The 17,924-nt window shown below is 35.5% G+C and overlaps 1 protein-coding gene across 1 annotated transcript in view; it reads right to left on the reverse strand.

Annotated features, from left to right (window-relative positions):
- The window catches only part of LOC143702948 (collagen alpha-6(VI) chain-like), a 163,630-nt gene that overhangs the window by 123,596 nt on the left and 22,110 nt on the right, over positions 1-17,924 (reverse strand). The window contains exons 7-10 of the mRNA XM_077196888.1: positions 17,329-17,901; positions 16,540-17,091; positions 14,860-15,435; positions 13,680-14,276 (exon numbers count right to left, since the gene is read on the reverse strand). Of these exons, the coding sequence (XP_077053003.1) occupies positions 13,680-14,276; positions 14,860-15,435; positions 16,540-17,091; positions 17,329-17,901 (2,298 nt within the window). The remainder of the gene's footprint in view (positions 1-13,679; positions 14,277-14,859; positions 15,436-16,539; positions 17,092-17,328; positions 17,902-17,924) is intronic.

Below are 17,924 nucleotides of genomic sequence, written 5' to 3' on the forward strand. Positions count from 1 at the left end.
TTTGGTACCATCCTCACCCTATTATTATTATAATTGTTAGTAAGAACGTTATATTTTAACTATTATTATTAACATTTACACAATTACATAAAATGCTTTGTGATGAGCTGATGTTTGATTAGCTTTAACAAACCTGCAAACCAGGGAGGCCAAAGTATCCATTGTCTCCCTAAAAGCAAATTTATTCTTTTAAATGAATATCCATAAAAGTACACAAAGGAAATTGAGAGACAAAACAAGTTATAGTATTTTCCAGAAAATAACTGACTTTATAGCTATAGATGGGGTGGTGATGGCGCAATGGATAAGACACATGCCTTTTGAACACTTAACCCCTAGTTATTCCAGAGGCGTGCGACCTCTGACATATATATAGCAATTGTAAGTCGCTTTGGATAAAAGCATCAGCTAAATGTAAATGTAGACGTGTCTTTTAGCTCAAATTACAGTTACATTTAGCAGTATTCGGAAGAGAACAGGAATGAAAAATATAAGAATAAAACAAACAATTTATAGTGGCATTCACTTTGAACAACGTGTATTATAATGGCCAAGCCTAAACAAATGTATTTAAAGCAAACCTGAAACTAACAGCGTGTGGGAAATGCGCTATGCAAATAAACTTGTGCTTACATCCTTCTCTCACTGAGCCAATGAGAGAGTCCAAATGTGTGCTTTGCTTATGTTATGTGTGCTTGATTTTAAAAGTCGTTTTGGAATGACTCTAAATCGCAGCATGATGAAAAGTGACTTATATTCTGGAAAATATGGTAAAAAGAAAACAGAAACCTGAAACAGTTTTTTCAGTAAATGTACATATCACAGGTACCTTGTGTCCTTTGGGCCCAACAGGTCCGTAACCATCTCTTCCATCTTGTCCCTGTTTATATAAAAGTCATACATTACATTGGAAAATCACATCAAATTATTCCACATGATTTAGATTGACATTTTAAAATTCAAAGATGCACAAATGCACCAACTGACCGGAGGCCCTTTGAATCCCTCTGGCCCCAGCGTTCCCTTGATCCCTGTGTCACCCGGTAGACCCTAAACACAAGCAGGAACACTTGAGAAAAGAGGAGCACAAATTTGCTCTGCAACATTAAATGGCCACACTAGTATTACATAATATACTATACATAAACCAGGTGTTAATTTGTCTAAATAAAAGCCAGTCAAACCTTGTAATGGTAAACCATTACTGCAGTGTTTGAGGGCGGGTCAAAGTAAACATTGTTCACGGGCAGCCAATGAAGATCATAGGCTACCATTATGCAAATGTTTTACATTGTTAAGTAGGTTTATAACAAAAAGTAAGACTGGAATTACACACTGCATGAAAGGTATTATTTGAAAGAGCAAAACAGGGGTACTTTAAGAAATGCATTTTTCAGGAAAAGAAAACATGATGCATCAGTCTTACATACCCTTGGCCCTCTGGCTCCTCGACTTCCCTTTGAACCTTCAGCTCCAGGAGGGCCAAACGGACCCTAAGAAAACACAGACGGTTCTCACAGATATGTTCTATATCATATATTTTTTGCTCTAAGGGTAATACATGAACATGCATCTAGTTTAAACAATCGAATACACACCAGAGGTCCAGGTACACCTGAATGACCCTTTTCTCCTTGAGCCCCATCTCTACCTGGTGGACCCTGAACAGGCGAGAGTTAGAGAGGCATAACACAACACATCAACTCCATCACTATCATCTGAAATCTGTTGTCTGTGTTTCTTTTTAAATGAGGGTGAACGGTCCCAGTTCTCACCACTTGTCCCGGGTAACCAGGAGGCCCTCGCTGTCCAGCTTCTCCTTTTTCATTTGAAGATTCACCCTTTACAGATACACACATTAACCACACATTACCACAACAGAAATGAACAGAACATATTACATTAGAAAAGAACATAATAGAAAATACTTATTTAAAAACATAATTAAATAGTATATTAGTATAGAACTGAGAAGAACATAATATATTTAAAAAATGGAAATAGATTACATAATAACAAAGTTAATAATAATATTAATAATAACAACAACAATAAATCAGGATGCAAGAATATAATAAACACCAGAATTTGTTAGAATTAAGAGTAGATTAGAATAAACCAGATTAAAAGAGAATTAAATTGTTTAAATTAAAATACAACCAAGTAGAATAGAACAGGTAAAAAAAAAAAGAATAGAATGAAATAGAACAGAATTATATGTATGTTCTTCATGTTACATTACCGGGAATCCATGCGGGCCTTTTCTTCCTGGAGCACCCTATCAAAATATACCAAAATCCTTACAATTTCCTTACTTGGCAATCAACCTTTTTTATTATTATCACAGCTGAAAATTGTTATATGTCTATGTTTGTTCTAACAGTGTTGCGAAATACACACTATTTGAAACATGAAACTGCAGTACAGGGTCTTTTCTCAAGATCCTTCTAAAATGAACAAAAATTTTGAAGAACAGCATTCATCTAAAATATATATCTTTTGTAACATAAAAAATGTGCTCACTGTCCTTTTTATCAATTGAATGCATCCTTGTTGAATACAATTATACATTTCTTAACACAAACGTGATCCTAATCTTTTGAACCTTAGTCTAGATATACCTCTAACACAGGTAAATATTATTTAATAATGTGTACAAATGTTTCAGCATTATTACTGAGCAATCGCACAAGGAATGAGCGACACCTGAATAGTACAGAAGCTGTGGGTACAGTTAGAAGCTACCACAGTACTAGTACAAGTAATACTCACAGGATAACCGTTATCTCCAACTCTGCCTGAGGGTCCATCAGGCCCCTGGTCACCCTGACAAGAAAACAGTCATAACACACTCTTACTGTTATCGGTCACACATCGTATATTCTTGTAACATCCTGAAAAATGTGATTCTAAATCTGATATGTTTCTGATACTTGATCACCCGATTCTCCTCTTTTAAACCTCTTAATTTGGATTTTTTTATTAAAATAGTGAGTAAAGAAAACAGTCAACTAGTCACATTAGAAGGAAATTCATTTCAGAGGATAAGTGCCAAGCGTGTCCATGTGTTGATTTCAAATTGCACATATGAGTTAGTGGTGTTAAAATGAACAATGCTAAACATATATAATTAAATCACAAATGTGAAGGTGTTAACTTTGAGAGCCTATAAAAATACAAAGCCGCATGGGAGGATTTTACAGTAGTGCGTTTATATAATCACACAGGACGAACGTAATTCTGTAACATCTGACTTGGGGCAGATCACTACTGAAACAATCTATTACTCTCACACAAACAAATCGTGCTAACATCTTCCAGAAGGAGTGAAAAAAAGGTCCCTCACCGGGAGCCCAGTATCTCCTTTCTCGCCTTTTGGACCTTGATTTCTGTTGTCTATTCCTGGTGCGCCCTGTAATGTAAACAGAGAATCATATACAGACAAATCAAGTCATGTTGTTTAGACGTTTAAAAGAACTACTATAAACACAGAGGAACACCTTACAGGATCTCCTCTCAGACCACTGTGTCCCTTAGGTCCAGAACTCCCTTTGAAACCCTTCACACCCTGAAAGACAAAAATAACATGACCTAGTGAGGAAGTTATTTTTTACATTTTTCTTTCTGCTTATATTAACAGTTATAAGGCATGGCATTTGTGATTCGTGTGTGGTTGTTTAGTTACAGCACTGCCCGGGTCTCCTTTAGGTCCTGGAAGCCCATGTAGACCAGCATCGCCCTGCACACAACAGAAATAGAGTGTACAGCCAATCAAATGACTCAATAACTCATTCAGCGACAATGTGTGCTTGCAGTTTCATAGGTCACTTATATTGGCTTTAATTTATTGCAGTGTTTACAAAGCAGCACTTAATATTCTTCAAACACATTTATTTATACTTTTAATATCGCTCATATTTGTGGTTAGGGATATTTCACACATTAAATTTCCTCAAATAATGAGGTTTGTTGAGGAAGGGCAAAAAATACTGATAGAATCACACTACTACTTCTTTTATAAGTGGTCAAAACTATGAATTTCGCTTAGTGGACGATATAACAGGCAAAAAATACTGATAGAATCATATTGAAAGAGGAAACGTTATGCTTATAGAAGACATAACTTCCTAAATCCTAAAAATGTGTAGATGCATATATCTATCTGCATATTGCAGGGTTCATACACATTTTCAACTCAAATTTCCAAAACTCTCAGTGCATTTTTCAGCCCGTATTTAACATTAATGGTTCATACAGCATCATATTTGGTATATAGTACAATCAATCATTAGTAATTATTTTCTGTGTTTTTTTTTCCGTTGAGTTTACATGATGAGAAGAAACCTAAAATGCTTTATAATCTGCTTATGTTCACCTCAGACACAGAGGTTTGATACTGTAATCGTGGCTTGATGTTGCACGATCACCAAACAGCAAAGTACAGCCTAAATTAAATGATCGTTTGCTCCAGTATCTGATGCTGGTTTGAGTGGCACATGAACTAATGGTAGAGACAAACAGTTTTGCATTATGAAAATGTGCACCTTGAATTCATTAATTCGTGTTTGAAATTCACTAAACAATCACTAAACTTTAGCCATAAAATCACTCTGCTTGTATGATATATTTATTTTTTGAATTTTATATTTTAGAAAACTGAATAGGGAAATAGTCTGGAAACACAAAGATTTTTCCCATTTTCCTTTTTCCAGAACTGTAAATTACTCAAATTTCACACTTTTCCAAACTGTGTAGGAACCCTGAAGTTTGTGTATTGTGATCTTTCTTGCATCCCTTTAAGTGTCTATAACAGCAAAGATTAAGATGCTGTCGCAACGTTTCATTTGCACAGAACTAGATTTCCATTTAGAAATCTTCGCAAATTATTTCTCCTTATGGACTACGTGCACAAGCGTAGTAACGAACTTCCGCTATTGTCAGAAGTCGGCATATCAGTTTCCGGTTTAAGACTGTTCCTCCGCATCTGCTAATAAACAAACCAGATGAGTGCTGCGGTTGTACGATAAAAAGAGTTCTTAAACACATCTAAGTTTCTAAGAACTGTAGGTGGATCTATCATCTAACCCCCGTTTCACACATACTCTGTTTGCAGTGCGTGTTGCGGTCATAGACTGTAAAAAGGTTGCGGTGCAGGAGCAACGCGTGCTAGTGCTTTCACAAATGATGCGTTTGCAGTCAATAACTGATCTGCGGCTGTACCACAAACACATACTTACTATTTTTATTTAAAGCAAGACCATGGAACTTTTCCTCTTCGGTCGCCCTAATGGTTGGAAACTAAATCATCCATTACCGCTGTTGTAAATAATTTAGCCTACCGTCGCACGCACGCTCGCTGTTTATCCAGCACCGGCTTTAGAATGAACGATGTCCACAGGCAAGGTAGAGTATGTTACATGAGTTCATGAAAGGATGATGTATTGCGACATCAGAAACGAAGAAAAACGAAATAATGACTATTGTAGCGCTTGACGTAAAGCAGTCGAATTTTGTAGTTCTTTCTGTGGTCGGGTTACTACCCGAACCCCGAAGTTCTGTAGTGCCAGTAAAAGCGATACAGACCCCGTCAGGCAATGGCAGAAGTGCCTTTCACCCTGTTACGACTTGATGAACCACTGATAAGATTTTGGAAACATTATTTTAAGGTAAAAAATGTTACATAGTGTTGCTTTAAAATCCAGAAGTTAAACTGCAACTTTTATTTTCAAAAAAAGTTGTCAGGATTGCGATTCTCTTTGTACACATATACACTCTTTAATGGACGTATGCACGTTTAAACACAATTCAAACAACGTAAGTTAGGGCTATAATTCCATGCATTACTTATACATTTATTAAGTTGCTCAAGCAAGTGGTCAAATATTTACTATATTAATTTTTTTTTATTAAAACTTAAAATTGAAAAAAAAAAACAGCCTACTCACATGCCTGTAAATGTAGTTTTTGTGACATGCAAGATCTATTGTATTAAAATTTAAATGCAAAAGAAAAGGCATGTGAGTCGGCTGTTTTGTCAATTTTAAGTTTTAATTTAAAATATTTGCGATTTTAATATAGTAAATATTTGACCACTTGCTTGAGCAACTTAATACTATAGGTAACGTTAATGCATGGAATAATAGCCCTAACTTGCGTTGTTTAAATTGTGCTTAAACGTGCATACGTCCATTAAAGTGTATGTGTGTGCAAAGAGAATCGCAATGCTGAAAACTTTTTTTGAAAATAAAAGTTGCTGCATAACTTCTGGATTTTAAATAAAAATAGTAAGTATGTGTTTGTGGTACAGCCGCAGATCAGTTATTGACTGCAAACGCATCATTTGTGAAAGCACTAGCACGCGTTGCTCCAGCACCGCAACCTTTTTACAGTCTATGACCGCAACACGCACTGCAAACAGAGTATGTGTGAAACGGGGGTTAGATGATAGATCCACCTACAGTTCTTAGAAACTTAGATGTGTTTAAGAACTCTTTTTTTCGTACAACAGCAGCCCTCATCTGGTTTGTTTATTAGCAGATGCGGATGAACATTCGTAAACCGGAAACTGATATGCCGACTTCTGACAATAGAGGAAGTACGTTACTACGCTTGTGCACGTAGTCTATAATGCACATTTTGTTGCTCTTAAGTTTACAACCTAGTGTTTTGCTAACTTAATTCTGTAATAATTTAAATGCAATACATTCAGCCAATATTTGTATATAATATTAATAGGCTATAGATTTATTAATTCAACATTCATCATATTCATTTAAGATACTGTGAATGTAAGAGAAATAACCTGTTCTCCATCCACTCCATCCAGCCCGATCTCCCCATCTTCTCCCTGTCAGACAGAGGTCAAAGGGTCACACACACTTACAGTCATGTGTAGGGAAGTAATCAACAACCACTGAACAAATATGTACTTGTTTAGAACCTACATATAGCCTAACTGCATGCTTGTTTTTCTTGTTAATGTATAAAACACACGAAAAACTATCTTCTGTCATTGCAAAAAGATTCTATAAAACTAATATGTTTACTGTTTTTTACCTAAAAACAAGCCAAAGGTACACATTAAAAACCATTACAGTGTTTTGTGCTATCTAAATTTTAGTTGCAGATTTAAAAAAAAAAACTGCAGAACAAGCATTCAGAAAGCACTTAGGAAAATTATTTGTGACATTTTTGGCTTATATTTTTGTCCAAACAGTAATTGTTTAATTGGGAGCAATAATAGCCCTAACAGGCAGTAAACAATATAATAACTCTTGTTACTCACTTTATTTCCAGTGTAGCCGTGGTGACCCTATTGGAATGAGATTTTAAAACATTTCCTTTATTCAGCACGGCTGTGAAACACATGAGTAAATCTCATCTGATTTAACATACCCTAGCCATGCAGGTATCAGTGGCGTGCATCAGTGGGGGGTGGGTTGGGGCTCAAGCCCCTGCCCCTTTTGTCTCAAAATGTATTGTGCCCTTTTCTGATAATTGTAAATGATAATTATTATTATTATAAATATTATAAGAAATAACACACTTACACACCCTTGCCACTAACAACACAAACAAATATTATATTTAAAAAAAATTTGGCGGAGAAGTGGTAGGCGGAGTTTCCTTTGCAGCGCCTCATACGCATTTAACGGTTCTGGTACGCACTACGCAGCAGTTCGCGCGAGTCTCTTCATACGAGCAGCAGGTAACGTTTAAGCTAATACGGAAAATTACATTTATCCTACCATCACCATGCTACTCTAAAAGTTGCTGCAGCATGCGAGTTATTCTTAACTACAATAAAAGTATAACTCGATTTCAGACGCATTCTGAGTGACAATGTCATTCAAGGGGAAATACATCTAACAGTTAGTTTAATGAAATCTGAAGTCCATGTCCAACTCTAAATTGTGAGGAACTTGTATCTTTGATTTCATAGTAACGCTTTACAATAAGGTTCATTTGTTCATTACTCATGTATGAACTAACATGAACTAACCATGAGCAACACATTGTTACTGTAGGCTATATAGTTAATACTACAACTGTTAATTGTTTGTTCATGTTATGTCACAGTCAGTGCATTAACTAATGATAACAAATACAACTTTTGATTTTAATGTTTTAGTAAATGCTGAAATTAATATTAACTAAGATTAATAAATGCTGTAGAAGTGCAGTTCATTATTAGCTAATTTTAACTAATGAAACCTTATTGTAAAATGTTACTGATTCATGATAGCTAACACTGTCTTTCATACATATAATACATACATTAAATTTACAACATCAACAAAACTAAAAATTAATTTTCCATAATTACCTTCTTGATTCTCACTGTTTTGTTTGGTAAAGTAAATAATATTTAGTAATATTATCATAATTTCCCTATTTTCATTTGATGTGTTATGCATTCTAATAATTGTATCAACATATTTTCTTAGAATGCCAAGGAAAGAAAGAATAAAAACAAAAAAATTCAAGAAGTAATCATTTTTTTTAAATTTAGTGCCCTTTTTGGTCCCTCCGCCCCTGCCCCTGAAGAGGTCTGTGCACGCCACTGGCAGGTATCATGTATTTATCCCTAAAAATTATTTCATTAAGTCACACATAAATGCATGAATGTGTTTGCACTAAATATTAAACCATTTTATTGTTTACATTAACAATTTGATTCATGGTCTCTATGTATGTAATCTTATTTTTGTTTATTTTGATGATTGCAAAAAGTACAAATACAATTAATGTTCTAAATACAAGTGGTGCACTATACTGTGCTAATTCACATCCTGTGATAAATACAGACATTCCAAGTAGAAAACTGCACTGATACAAACAGCATTAAGAGATGCATCTCTAATGATAATCACATTACTTTACCTTGATTCCTCTTTTTCCACGGCAACCATTATGTCCCTGAGTTCCGTTCAGCCCTGGTAGTCCTCGCTCTCCCTGCCAGACACATGATGGGAGAGAGAATATTTATCCATGGCATACACAGTGTACGTCCTCTCTAAAATCATGTATATTATGTCCTGTATGTATTGAGTCCTATATCTTCAGTGACACATCGCTACAGATGAGGTCTTAGGGTAAAATTGCATACGAAACAAAAAAAAACTACTATATGATATAGCTATACATCATCTTCTGATTTACTAATGTGGAAGTTGCTGAATTGGAATATGAAGTACACATATTGAGAATGACAGCAGACATTAGGCTTACACTTTTACTTACCATACTACCTTCATCTCCTAGAAATCCAGGATGACCCTTCTGACCATCTGAGCCCTAAATAATAAAAACAAAAAAGGGATGCTGACACATAAAACTGAGTGAGCATCCTACATAAGTAGAATTTCTATTAGGTATTATAGGCACGTTCCCATTGTTTAAAATTATGCTGCCTTGAAGCATAACTCATTTCAGTCAAATTCTAAAGCAGAAATGCATCCTTTGCATCATGCGACAAGCTCAGTGAGAAAAAATCCAATGAAGATGAATGAAACAAGAGAAATGATGTAATCCACGTATTGAGGATCTCTGACCTTTTGACCCGCTCTTCCAGGGAGTCCTCGTGGTCCAGGTAGACCAGAGCATGAACAAGTAACATCGCAGCATTTCCTCAGCGCCACTGTTTCCTGAGGGGAGAGAAAGGCGCACAATGTGTAAAACTGTTCTTCTATTGCTGTTGAAGTCACAGACTAGCATTTAAATTTTAGGGTATTTTACCACTAATTCACTTCGTAGAAGCTCGGCAAATTAGACAGTTGGCAACACGGACATGACATATCTGAAAACTATAAACACAGCTACACAACTACAATACAGACTATAAATATTAGTCCAGTTGAAATGGTTTGTGTTGATCACAATGTGTTTTGTGTGGTGATTTATAGTCTGGAAAGAGCATTTGGAAATGAAAGATGCTAATAATTGTGCATATCACTGTGTCGATGTATTTCATGGTAATATTAACACATTTCAATATTTGATATTTGTGCAATATATAACTTTCTGTACGATGTAGAATCTGGCTCCTGAAACAAAGGCCAAATGAAAAGCATTAAAAAATTAAAATTGCTCATTTATTTAATGAGAGAGAGAAAAAGCACAACACTATTTCACATTCACAAGTTAAAGGAAAATAGTTTTGAAAAGTCTTCAGTTAAAATACACAAAATATACATTCAGTTTCAATTATAACATTTCTTTAAGAACATCTGCTAAGCTGTTTATGCAACTTGTGCAGATGGTGTAAAAAATAAGCTTGGCAAGAGCTGAAAAAATCTTCTTTGAGTAACCAGAGTACTTGAGCATTGTTTTCTTACTTACAATTTGTTTCATAAGAGCATTGCCTAAGTTCAGCATGTTGATGGTGAGTGGCTGCAAGTAGCCGAAACCTCTGCCAAATTCCAGCTGGTCAACATCCATTTTTCCCTCCAAAGACACAATCAGCAGTGTGCTCACCCCTAGTTTACACATCAGAAATAAGCACAAATAGCTTTGAAATAGTTCAAGTTCAGGGTCACAGTCTCTAAACTTGACTTCAATTCACTTTGACTTTGATTTTATTTCACGTTCAGGTTAAATGGGGAAAAAGTCCTCCAAAAAAAAAACATGAGGACTATGCAAGACTACTAATAAGATAAAAGGCAATGCTTCCAAATCAAACAAAACAAAATCAATATGAAACCTCAGATTTGCAGATGGAGAGGGAGGGGTAACTATATCCTCTTACAAAAGTAATTTAAGTTCTGCATTAAGCTGAACAAAGGACAAAGGAATTTCTCTACTGTAGGAATGGGTGGATCTGTGTTAAAATACTTTACTGTACAATGGCCCAGATTTGTATGATACAGTGATAAAGGCTACTGTATATCCACATTAATCTGGATAAATTGGAAAACGCATCTTTTTCTCTATGCTTTGGCCTTCCATCCACAGAGAGAAGTTTTTAAAGAGTTTTTTAAAGGCTTTATTCAATGTGGATGAATTTGAAAACAGATTTAGTGTTGTAGTGTGAACTGTGTAAACTGTAAACTGATGATGCATGTTTAGTCATGTGATACATATTGTACCAATAGATATCTATTGTTGTATGTGCCATTCACTTTCATAGTGTTGTTAAAAGATAAATGTGTTGTCAAATCAATTCACCTTTATTTATATAGCGCTTTATACCATACCAATTGTCTCAAAAGCAGCTTTACTGTGATAAACAGTTAAATAATGATCAATGATGCAAACAGAATTCAATTCTGCTGTAAAGCAGTTCTAAAAAGTGAATGGTGGGATATTTTGCTACTTACCACTTCGTTTAAGTCTTTCTGAACTCTCCAATAAACGCTGAATGCTATCATCCAACCCATCTGTGAAGATTATTAAAACCTAGACACAAACATACAATTAAATGTCAAGAGGTTTTAGCAGCATCATACTGTGTACAATTCCATTGTCTCAGGTTGTCTTGAATGAACAATAAATATTTAATATGATCTAGGTGTCCAATATGGATCTCAATGATCAAAATGCTGAATCTGATCTCCCAACCATATTTGCATTTTTAAAATTCATATTTTTTTTCCAACAGTCCTCTTACAGTTGCAATTTAATTATCCATTTTGGGTAAAATATCACACTTTATTTTAAGGTGACATATTTACACGTTACTATATGTACTTACTATAGTAATAACAGTAAACTATGCATAATTACAAGTAATTAACCCTAAACCAAACCCTAACCGTGACTAAAATAGTAAGCAGTTAATAATTAATATTACTCAGTACTGAAGTGCAATGTAACAACGTCACCTTTATATAAAGTGTTACCAAATATGATAGCAAATACAAGTGCATAGTGTTTCTTTGGTTGTATAAATAATAGTTCAACTATGTTTCTATGTCAGTAAAACATCACAAAAACAAAATCATTTTAAAATAACATCAGCAGAGGTGCTCTTGCATAATTAAGGGAACATTCATTTTAAAGAATGTAATATAGTTGACAATCATTTTGATGGTCAACTTTATTTCTTAGACACATTCCCACCTTTGCCTTGGCATCAGAGACAAACATTCCTCTGAAGGATTCTAACAGAAACTTGTTGAAGGCAAGGGGCTCCGAAGGTTGCGATGACACCACTTTCCTGATCACTTCCTCGTTGTACTTGTCAAAGCCAAAATCCTCCAGAACACGGCCATCTCGTCCAGACACTAGCCTATAGCCATATCTAATTGTAATGTTGTCCGCTTTGACACAGCACAGATCACCCATCATGGAGATACGGTGGATGGCTGCAGTAACCAACATTTGCACCTGAGGCCTCAACAAGGGTTGAGTGCTTGATCGCCTGGACACGTCAAACCCAAAGGCAATGTCAATATTGCAATCTGTTCAAACAAAACAATAGGTCACACTCTTCAAGAAAGGGAATAGACAGAATAATTTACATCATTATCATTAATACAATACGTATACGTATACAGTCTACACAGTATATTACCATTTACCATGTTAGAAGACTTTTTGGTAACTCTAGAAAAATGGCCTGTCATTAATAGGTAACTATGCAGGAACTAATGCAGGACGAAATGAGTAGTACTACATTAACACTTCAGCTACTACTATCACCTAACATACAGTAGTTACCTATTAATGACAGACCATTATTCTAAAGTGTTACCGACCAAGTAAGTGTTCCTAAAATCACAACAGTCTACTTCTATCTACAAAAAAAGTGTTTTCAGATCCATCTTGTGGATTTTAAAGAATTTAAATGTTTTGTCTCTAGGGGACAAAGTAATTTAGCTTTTATTGGCCAAAAAGTTATTAAAAAGTGTGAAAATTAGGTATGAACATTTTGTTTTTTAACCAGTTAACCAGCATCAAACCTGCTTTTTAGATAACTGCTATCTAAAAATAAAAATAAATAAAACAAATGCGTTTATAAAACATATAAATTAACTGATGGCATTAGTCAACTTGTCAAGGGTTAATCAGTTAAAACAAGATCAAATAGAAGATATGGCATTGTTGACATGTAAATGTGCATGGTTATGTGTTCAATGTACACAGTAAAGCTGTGGAAGATTAGAACAAGTCTTATTGGACTTCGGTCTATGCGTTCTGAAAGTTATTTTTATGCTTCATTGCAAAATTTGATTTCTCATCATGTGACCCCTTTAAAGAATAAAATAATGGGTTAGTTCACCCACATATGAAAATTCTGTCATCAATTACTGACCCTCATTTCGTTCTAAACCCGTAAGACTTATGTTAATCTTCAGAACAGAAATTATGAAATCTAAGAGCTTTCCATCCCTCCAACTGACACTGTCAAGTGTCTTTTTTATTATTTTTTATTATTTACTAATGTCCAACATGCGTTCATGTAACAACGCCTGCTCTTGCGTCGCTTCATAAAACTGAGATTAAACTACTAGTCACGTGGATTACTTTAATTATGTATCTACTACCTTTCTGGGTTTTGAAAGTGCTAGTTGTGTAGACTGTCAGATTTCATCAAAAATATCTTCATAAGGCAGCATTTTAATGGTCATATTTGGAAACAAGCGGTAGCTCATCAAGTTTAGAAACAGTGCTAATATGTAAAATATTTAGTTTAACAATAATAATCATCAATTATAGTATAAAAACTAATTACTTACCATTTGTGGGAATATCTGGCACATCTTTTTTACAGAGGGAATCTAACACTTTCCTTGTGGTTGTCTTCAGATGAAGAGAATCAAAAGTCTCAATGAGGACCCGTTCAGGTGAACCAGCTATTTCACGCAGCTCAGTTCTTTTTACCTCATTGCCAATCCCAATAGCAGTTATTACTATGTTCTTGTTATTGAGATAAGCTAATGCATTCAAGTCTTTTGGATCTGTTTCATTTTTACCTCCTCCATCTGTGATCAGCAGGAGATTCTGAGCGACTCCTTCATCTATTCTGGATCCATTCTCTTTTGTGAAGTAGTGTTTAATAAAATTCAGGGCTTTCCAAGTATGTGTACCCTCCATAATTTGCCCAATGTTGTTTATAGCTTGCTCCACTTCAGAAAAACTAGTGTATGTGTTCAGGTAAAAATGATGCTTGATTATATTGCTGAACTGGGCGACACCCACTCGCCATTTGTCTTGAGCAATATCCAGTTCTTTCACAATGCCAATCATGGTTTGTTTGAGAATATCCCAATAATTTTTCATAGTCTCCGATCCATCAATTAAAAAAACCAGGTCTGATTTCTCCATCTCACAAACTAGAAAAAGAAACAAAAAAACATTAGGACAAACAACATTAATAGAGACAAAAACAAAAGCATAGGTCGCAAAATTTGGGGTAAGCAACATTGAAACTAGACTGGCAAGCCGCAAGCTACTCATGTTGATGTAGGGTTTATTTAAACTTGGTCACTTCAGATCTTGGATTTGTACTGCATATAGCTACAAGTATCTCAGAGGGTAGTATGAGACACATACAAGATGCGACTCCACATGTGAGCAAGCAATTGTGGAGGAGACAGCAACTAATAAACACAAACACTAAGCATCATATGGGGCATAGTGTCACGGTCACTATTTATTTAAGCCCTCTGTTTCTCCCTGCTCCTGGTCTTGTATCTTTTACTTTAAGTTGATCTTTTACTTTAAGTTAAATTTTTGAATTAAAGTCTTCAATAGAATCTCCTTCGCGGTATGCGAACATCAATATAACAGGGAAGCTTATTATTAAAAATGTTTAAAACAGCTGAGCTACTGATAAATGTAGCTAAGTTAGTAGCATTGCCATTTTAGCTAGTTATTCCCAAGCACTGATAGAAGGTGATAAGAAATAAAATTTACTTGGTTTGGAAAGATTGCAAAGCTCTCGGGTGATTTTTTTTTGTAGTCCACGCAGGCCCTGGTAGGTGTTTGCATAGTGCACTCGGCCATTCTCTCCTGCCATCTCCGTTAGCTGGACCTCATCTGCATCTTCAGTACCAATAGCAAAAAAGTTGACTTCTGAATTAGCCAGGGATTGAGGCCAAGTTTCCAGTCCACTTAAATCATTAACCTTGCCATCTGTTATCAGAAATAGCACTTGGGGTACATTCTTGTCCCGACGTCCACCATGAGTTGTGTCAAAGTAGGAGAGTGTGTAGTTAAGGGCCCGGGCCGTGTTTCTTCTTCCGCCTGAAGATTTGAGGTTTGAGATAACCCTCAGAATATCAGCCTTACTGTTGTACTTTTTCAGGGTGAACTCTGACTGAGGGCTGTTAGAGTAGGTGATGGCGCCAAATCGTACCCGTTTTTCTCCAACCACAGATTTGTCCACCACATATGACATTAAGTTGATCATTTCCTTGAAACCATCTTTATTGGGATTACCAGAGGCATCCACAAGGAAGATTATGTCAATCAGTTCGGATGTCTTGCATTCTAGAAAGATATATGATCATAATATAAGAAGTCATTCTGGCTTTGGTTTTTACTATAATACACATGAAAGCTGAAAATCTTTTAGAAGATGTACACATTATAGAGATAGTTCACCCAAAAATAAATCTAATAAAACTAACCCATATGAATAGAGCGGTTTGGTCAAAATTTTCTGAAGAGACTCTATGACTTTATATGATGAACAGATTGAATTTACTGCAGGCTTTTATTAACATATAAACAGTGATCAGCGAAAATTAACGGAAGCTCAACCGAATCTGCTTGACGCACAAGATCAAACCTCTTGTTGAAGCTTAAACATGATGCGTAACACGAGAATGAACCTCATTGGTTCTTGCTGAAGCTCAAACATGATGCGTAACACGAGAATGAACCTCGTTGGTTCTCGCACGTCAGGCGAACATGCTTGAGCTTCCATTTACCACAACCGATGTGTGAGTTGATGAATGTCTATATGTGAATAAAAGCCTACATTTAATCTGATGATCATATTGATATATAATGATTATCAAATGATATATATCATTTGATTGTGTCTCTTTAGAAAATGTTGGACTAAACTGGTTAATGCATATGGATTAGTTTTCCGATCTCTTTATTAACTTTTTAAAGACTAAAAGTGCCAGTTGAGTGGCTATCTATGGAGGGACAGAAAGCTCTCAGATTTCATCAAAAAGATCTTTAATCTGTGTTCCGTAGAAATTCTTACGGGTTTGGAACGGCATAAGGGTGAGTAATTACTGAAAGAATTCATTTTTGGTGAACTATTCCTTTAAAAATGTACAGTCCTTCTCTTTTGGCAAAACAGCCATGAGCCATACATGTCTACATGCAATTGCCGGTCAGATTCAGATGGACTTTGGAAATGGAGGGTAAGATGAGTCATCCGTAGCTTTGTCCAATTTAATGAAAAAAGATTATTTGTTGTAAATGTTTTCACTTTTAAGAGTACACTAGCAGTAGATGCCCTCAAAGCTAACAGACATGGACTAAAAACCACAAAACATATCATCTAAAAGAGGTTACCGACATAATGTGATCTCTTTTAAAAATCTCAAATTTTTGTTAATTTTATTTACATACCTGTGTTACAGATCTTGAGAAGAACCTCACTGCCTAATTCTTTCAGGGAAGCAACTGCGTCTTCAAAGAACACACCTTCGTGGGATCCAGCAATGGCAAGAATCTGAGATCTGTTAGCATGTCTCATACCAATGGCATAAATGTTGATGGAATTGTCTCTTAGGACTTTTGCAGGTAGGGCTACATCATCCCTACTATCTCCATCTGTAAGAACTATCAAGAACTTCATGGCACTGGAGCGCCCTCCTTTAGACTTGTCAAAAGATTGAAATACTTCTGTAAGTGCATTTCCAGTGTAAGTTTTTCCATGCATCTGTTCGATGTTTCTAATTTCCTGTAATAATCTAGCTTTATCATCAAATCTATCTAAGGAAAACTCCTCTTTTGTGTTTGTGCCATACTGAACAACTGCAACACGCTCCTTGTCTGGTCCAATTGCAAACTTTTCTATCACAACCGCCATTATTTGTTTCGTTTTATTAAAGTCTTCAGTGCTAACACTTTCTGATCCATCGATCAGGAAGACAACATCTGCAAAAACACCTTCACAACCTGTGAAAATAAAAATAAGAAATTTATAAAGTGAACACTCATTCTGTGAAAAGAATCTTGAAACAACAATCAGACACTGGCAGTCATTTATTTGCATGCATTGGTTATATTATTAAATAACAAATCTAAAAATAAAATTGAGCAAATCAAATAACCATGCAAACATACCATATTGTGCAAATCAGCTAACAGTGCAAACATACCATATAAACATATGCCATAAATTGAATTTCTTACCTTCAAAGTAACATATTTCTGTAAGGATGTCTTTCTTAATATCCTTGAGAAAATCATAGTTTTTGACATAATACGTTCTTTGTGGACTGCCAGATATTAATTCGAGCTCAGGCACAGATGCATTTTTCACACCAATAGAATAAATGGTGACTTTCTGTTCTGTTCTCAGTATTTTAGCAGGAACTTCTACTGACTCTTCTGTCCCTATTGATTCACCATCTGTGATTACAATCAGCAGCTCACGAACATTTTCGCCACGTGTTTGTGCAGCTTCTTTGAATAGCGGTATCATTTGTCTTAACCCCAGATCAGTCCTGGTGCCCCCTCCATTCATAACGAGATTCTTCACTGCCTTTTCCACATCAGTTTTTGTGCTATAGTCGTGAAATCGGAAAACTGTGGTTGCACTGTCTGCAAACTTCACTACCCCAATGCGCACATTGTCACTCCCAATCTCAAACACATCAAGCCATTCAATAATGAATTTCTTCATATCTTCAAAGTCTGCATAGGATATACTTCCTGATTCATCCACAAGGAAGTATATGTCAGCTTTGACTGTTTGCTGGCATTCTACAAAGTAGTGAAAGAGTATC

The sequence above is a fragment of the Siphateles boraxobius genome, unplaced genomic scaffold (genome assembly GCF_051911475.1).
Source record: "Siphateles boraxobius isolate OS27281-9 unplaced genomic scaffold, OSU_SipBor_1 37, whole genome shotgun sequence".
NCBI classification, from domain to species: domain Eukaryota; kingdom Metazoa; phylum Chordata; class Actinopteri; order Cypriniformes; family Leuciscidae; genus Siphateles; species Siphateles boraxobius.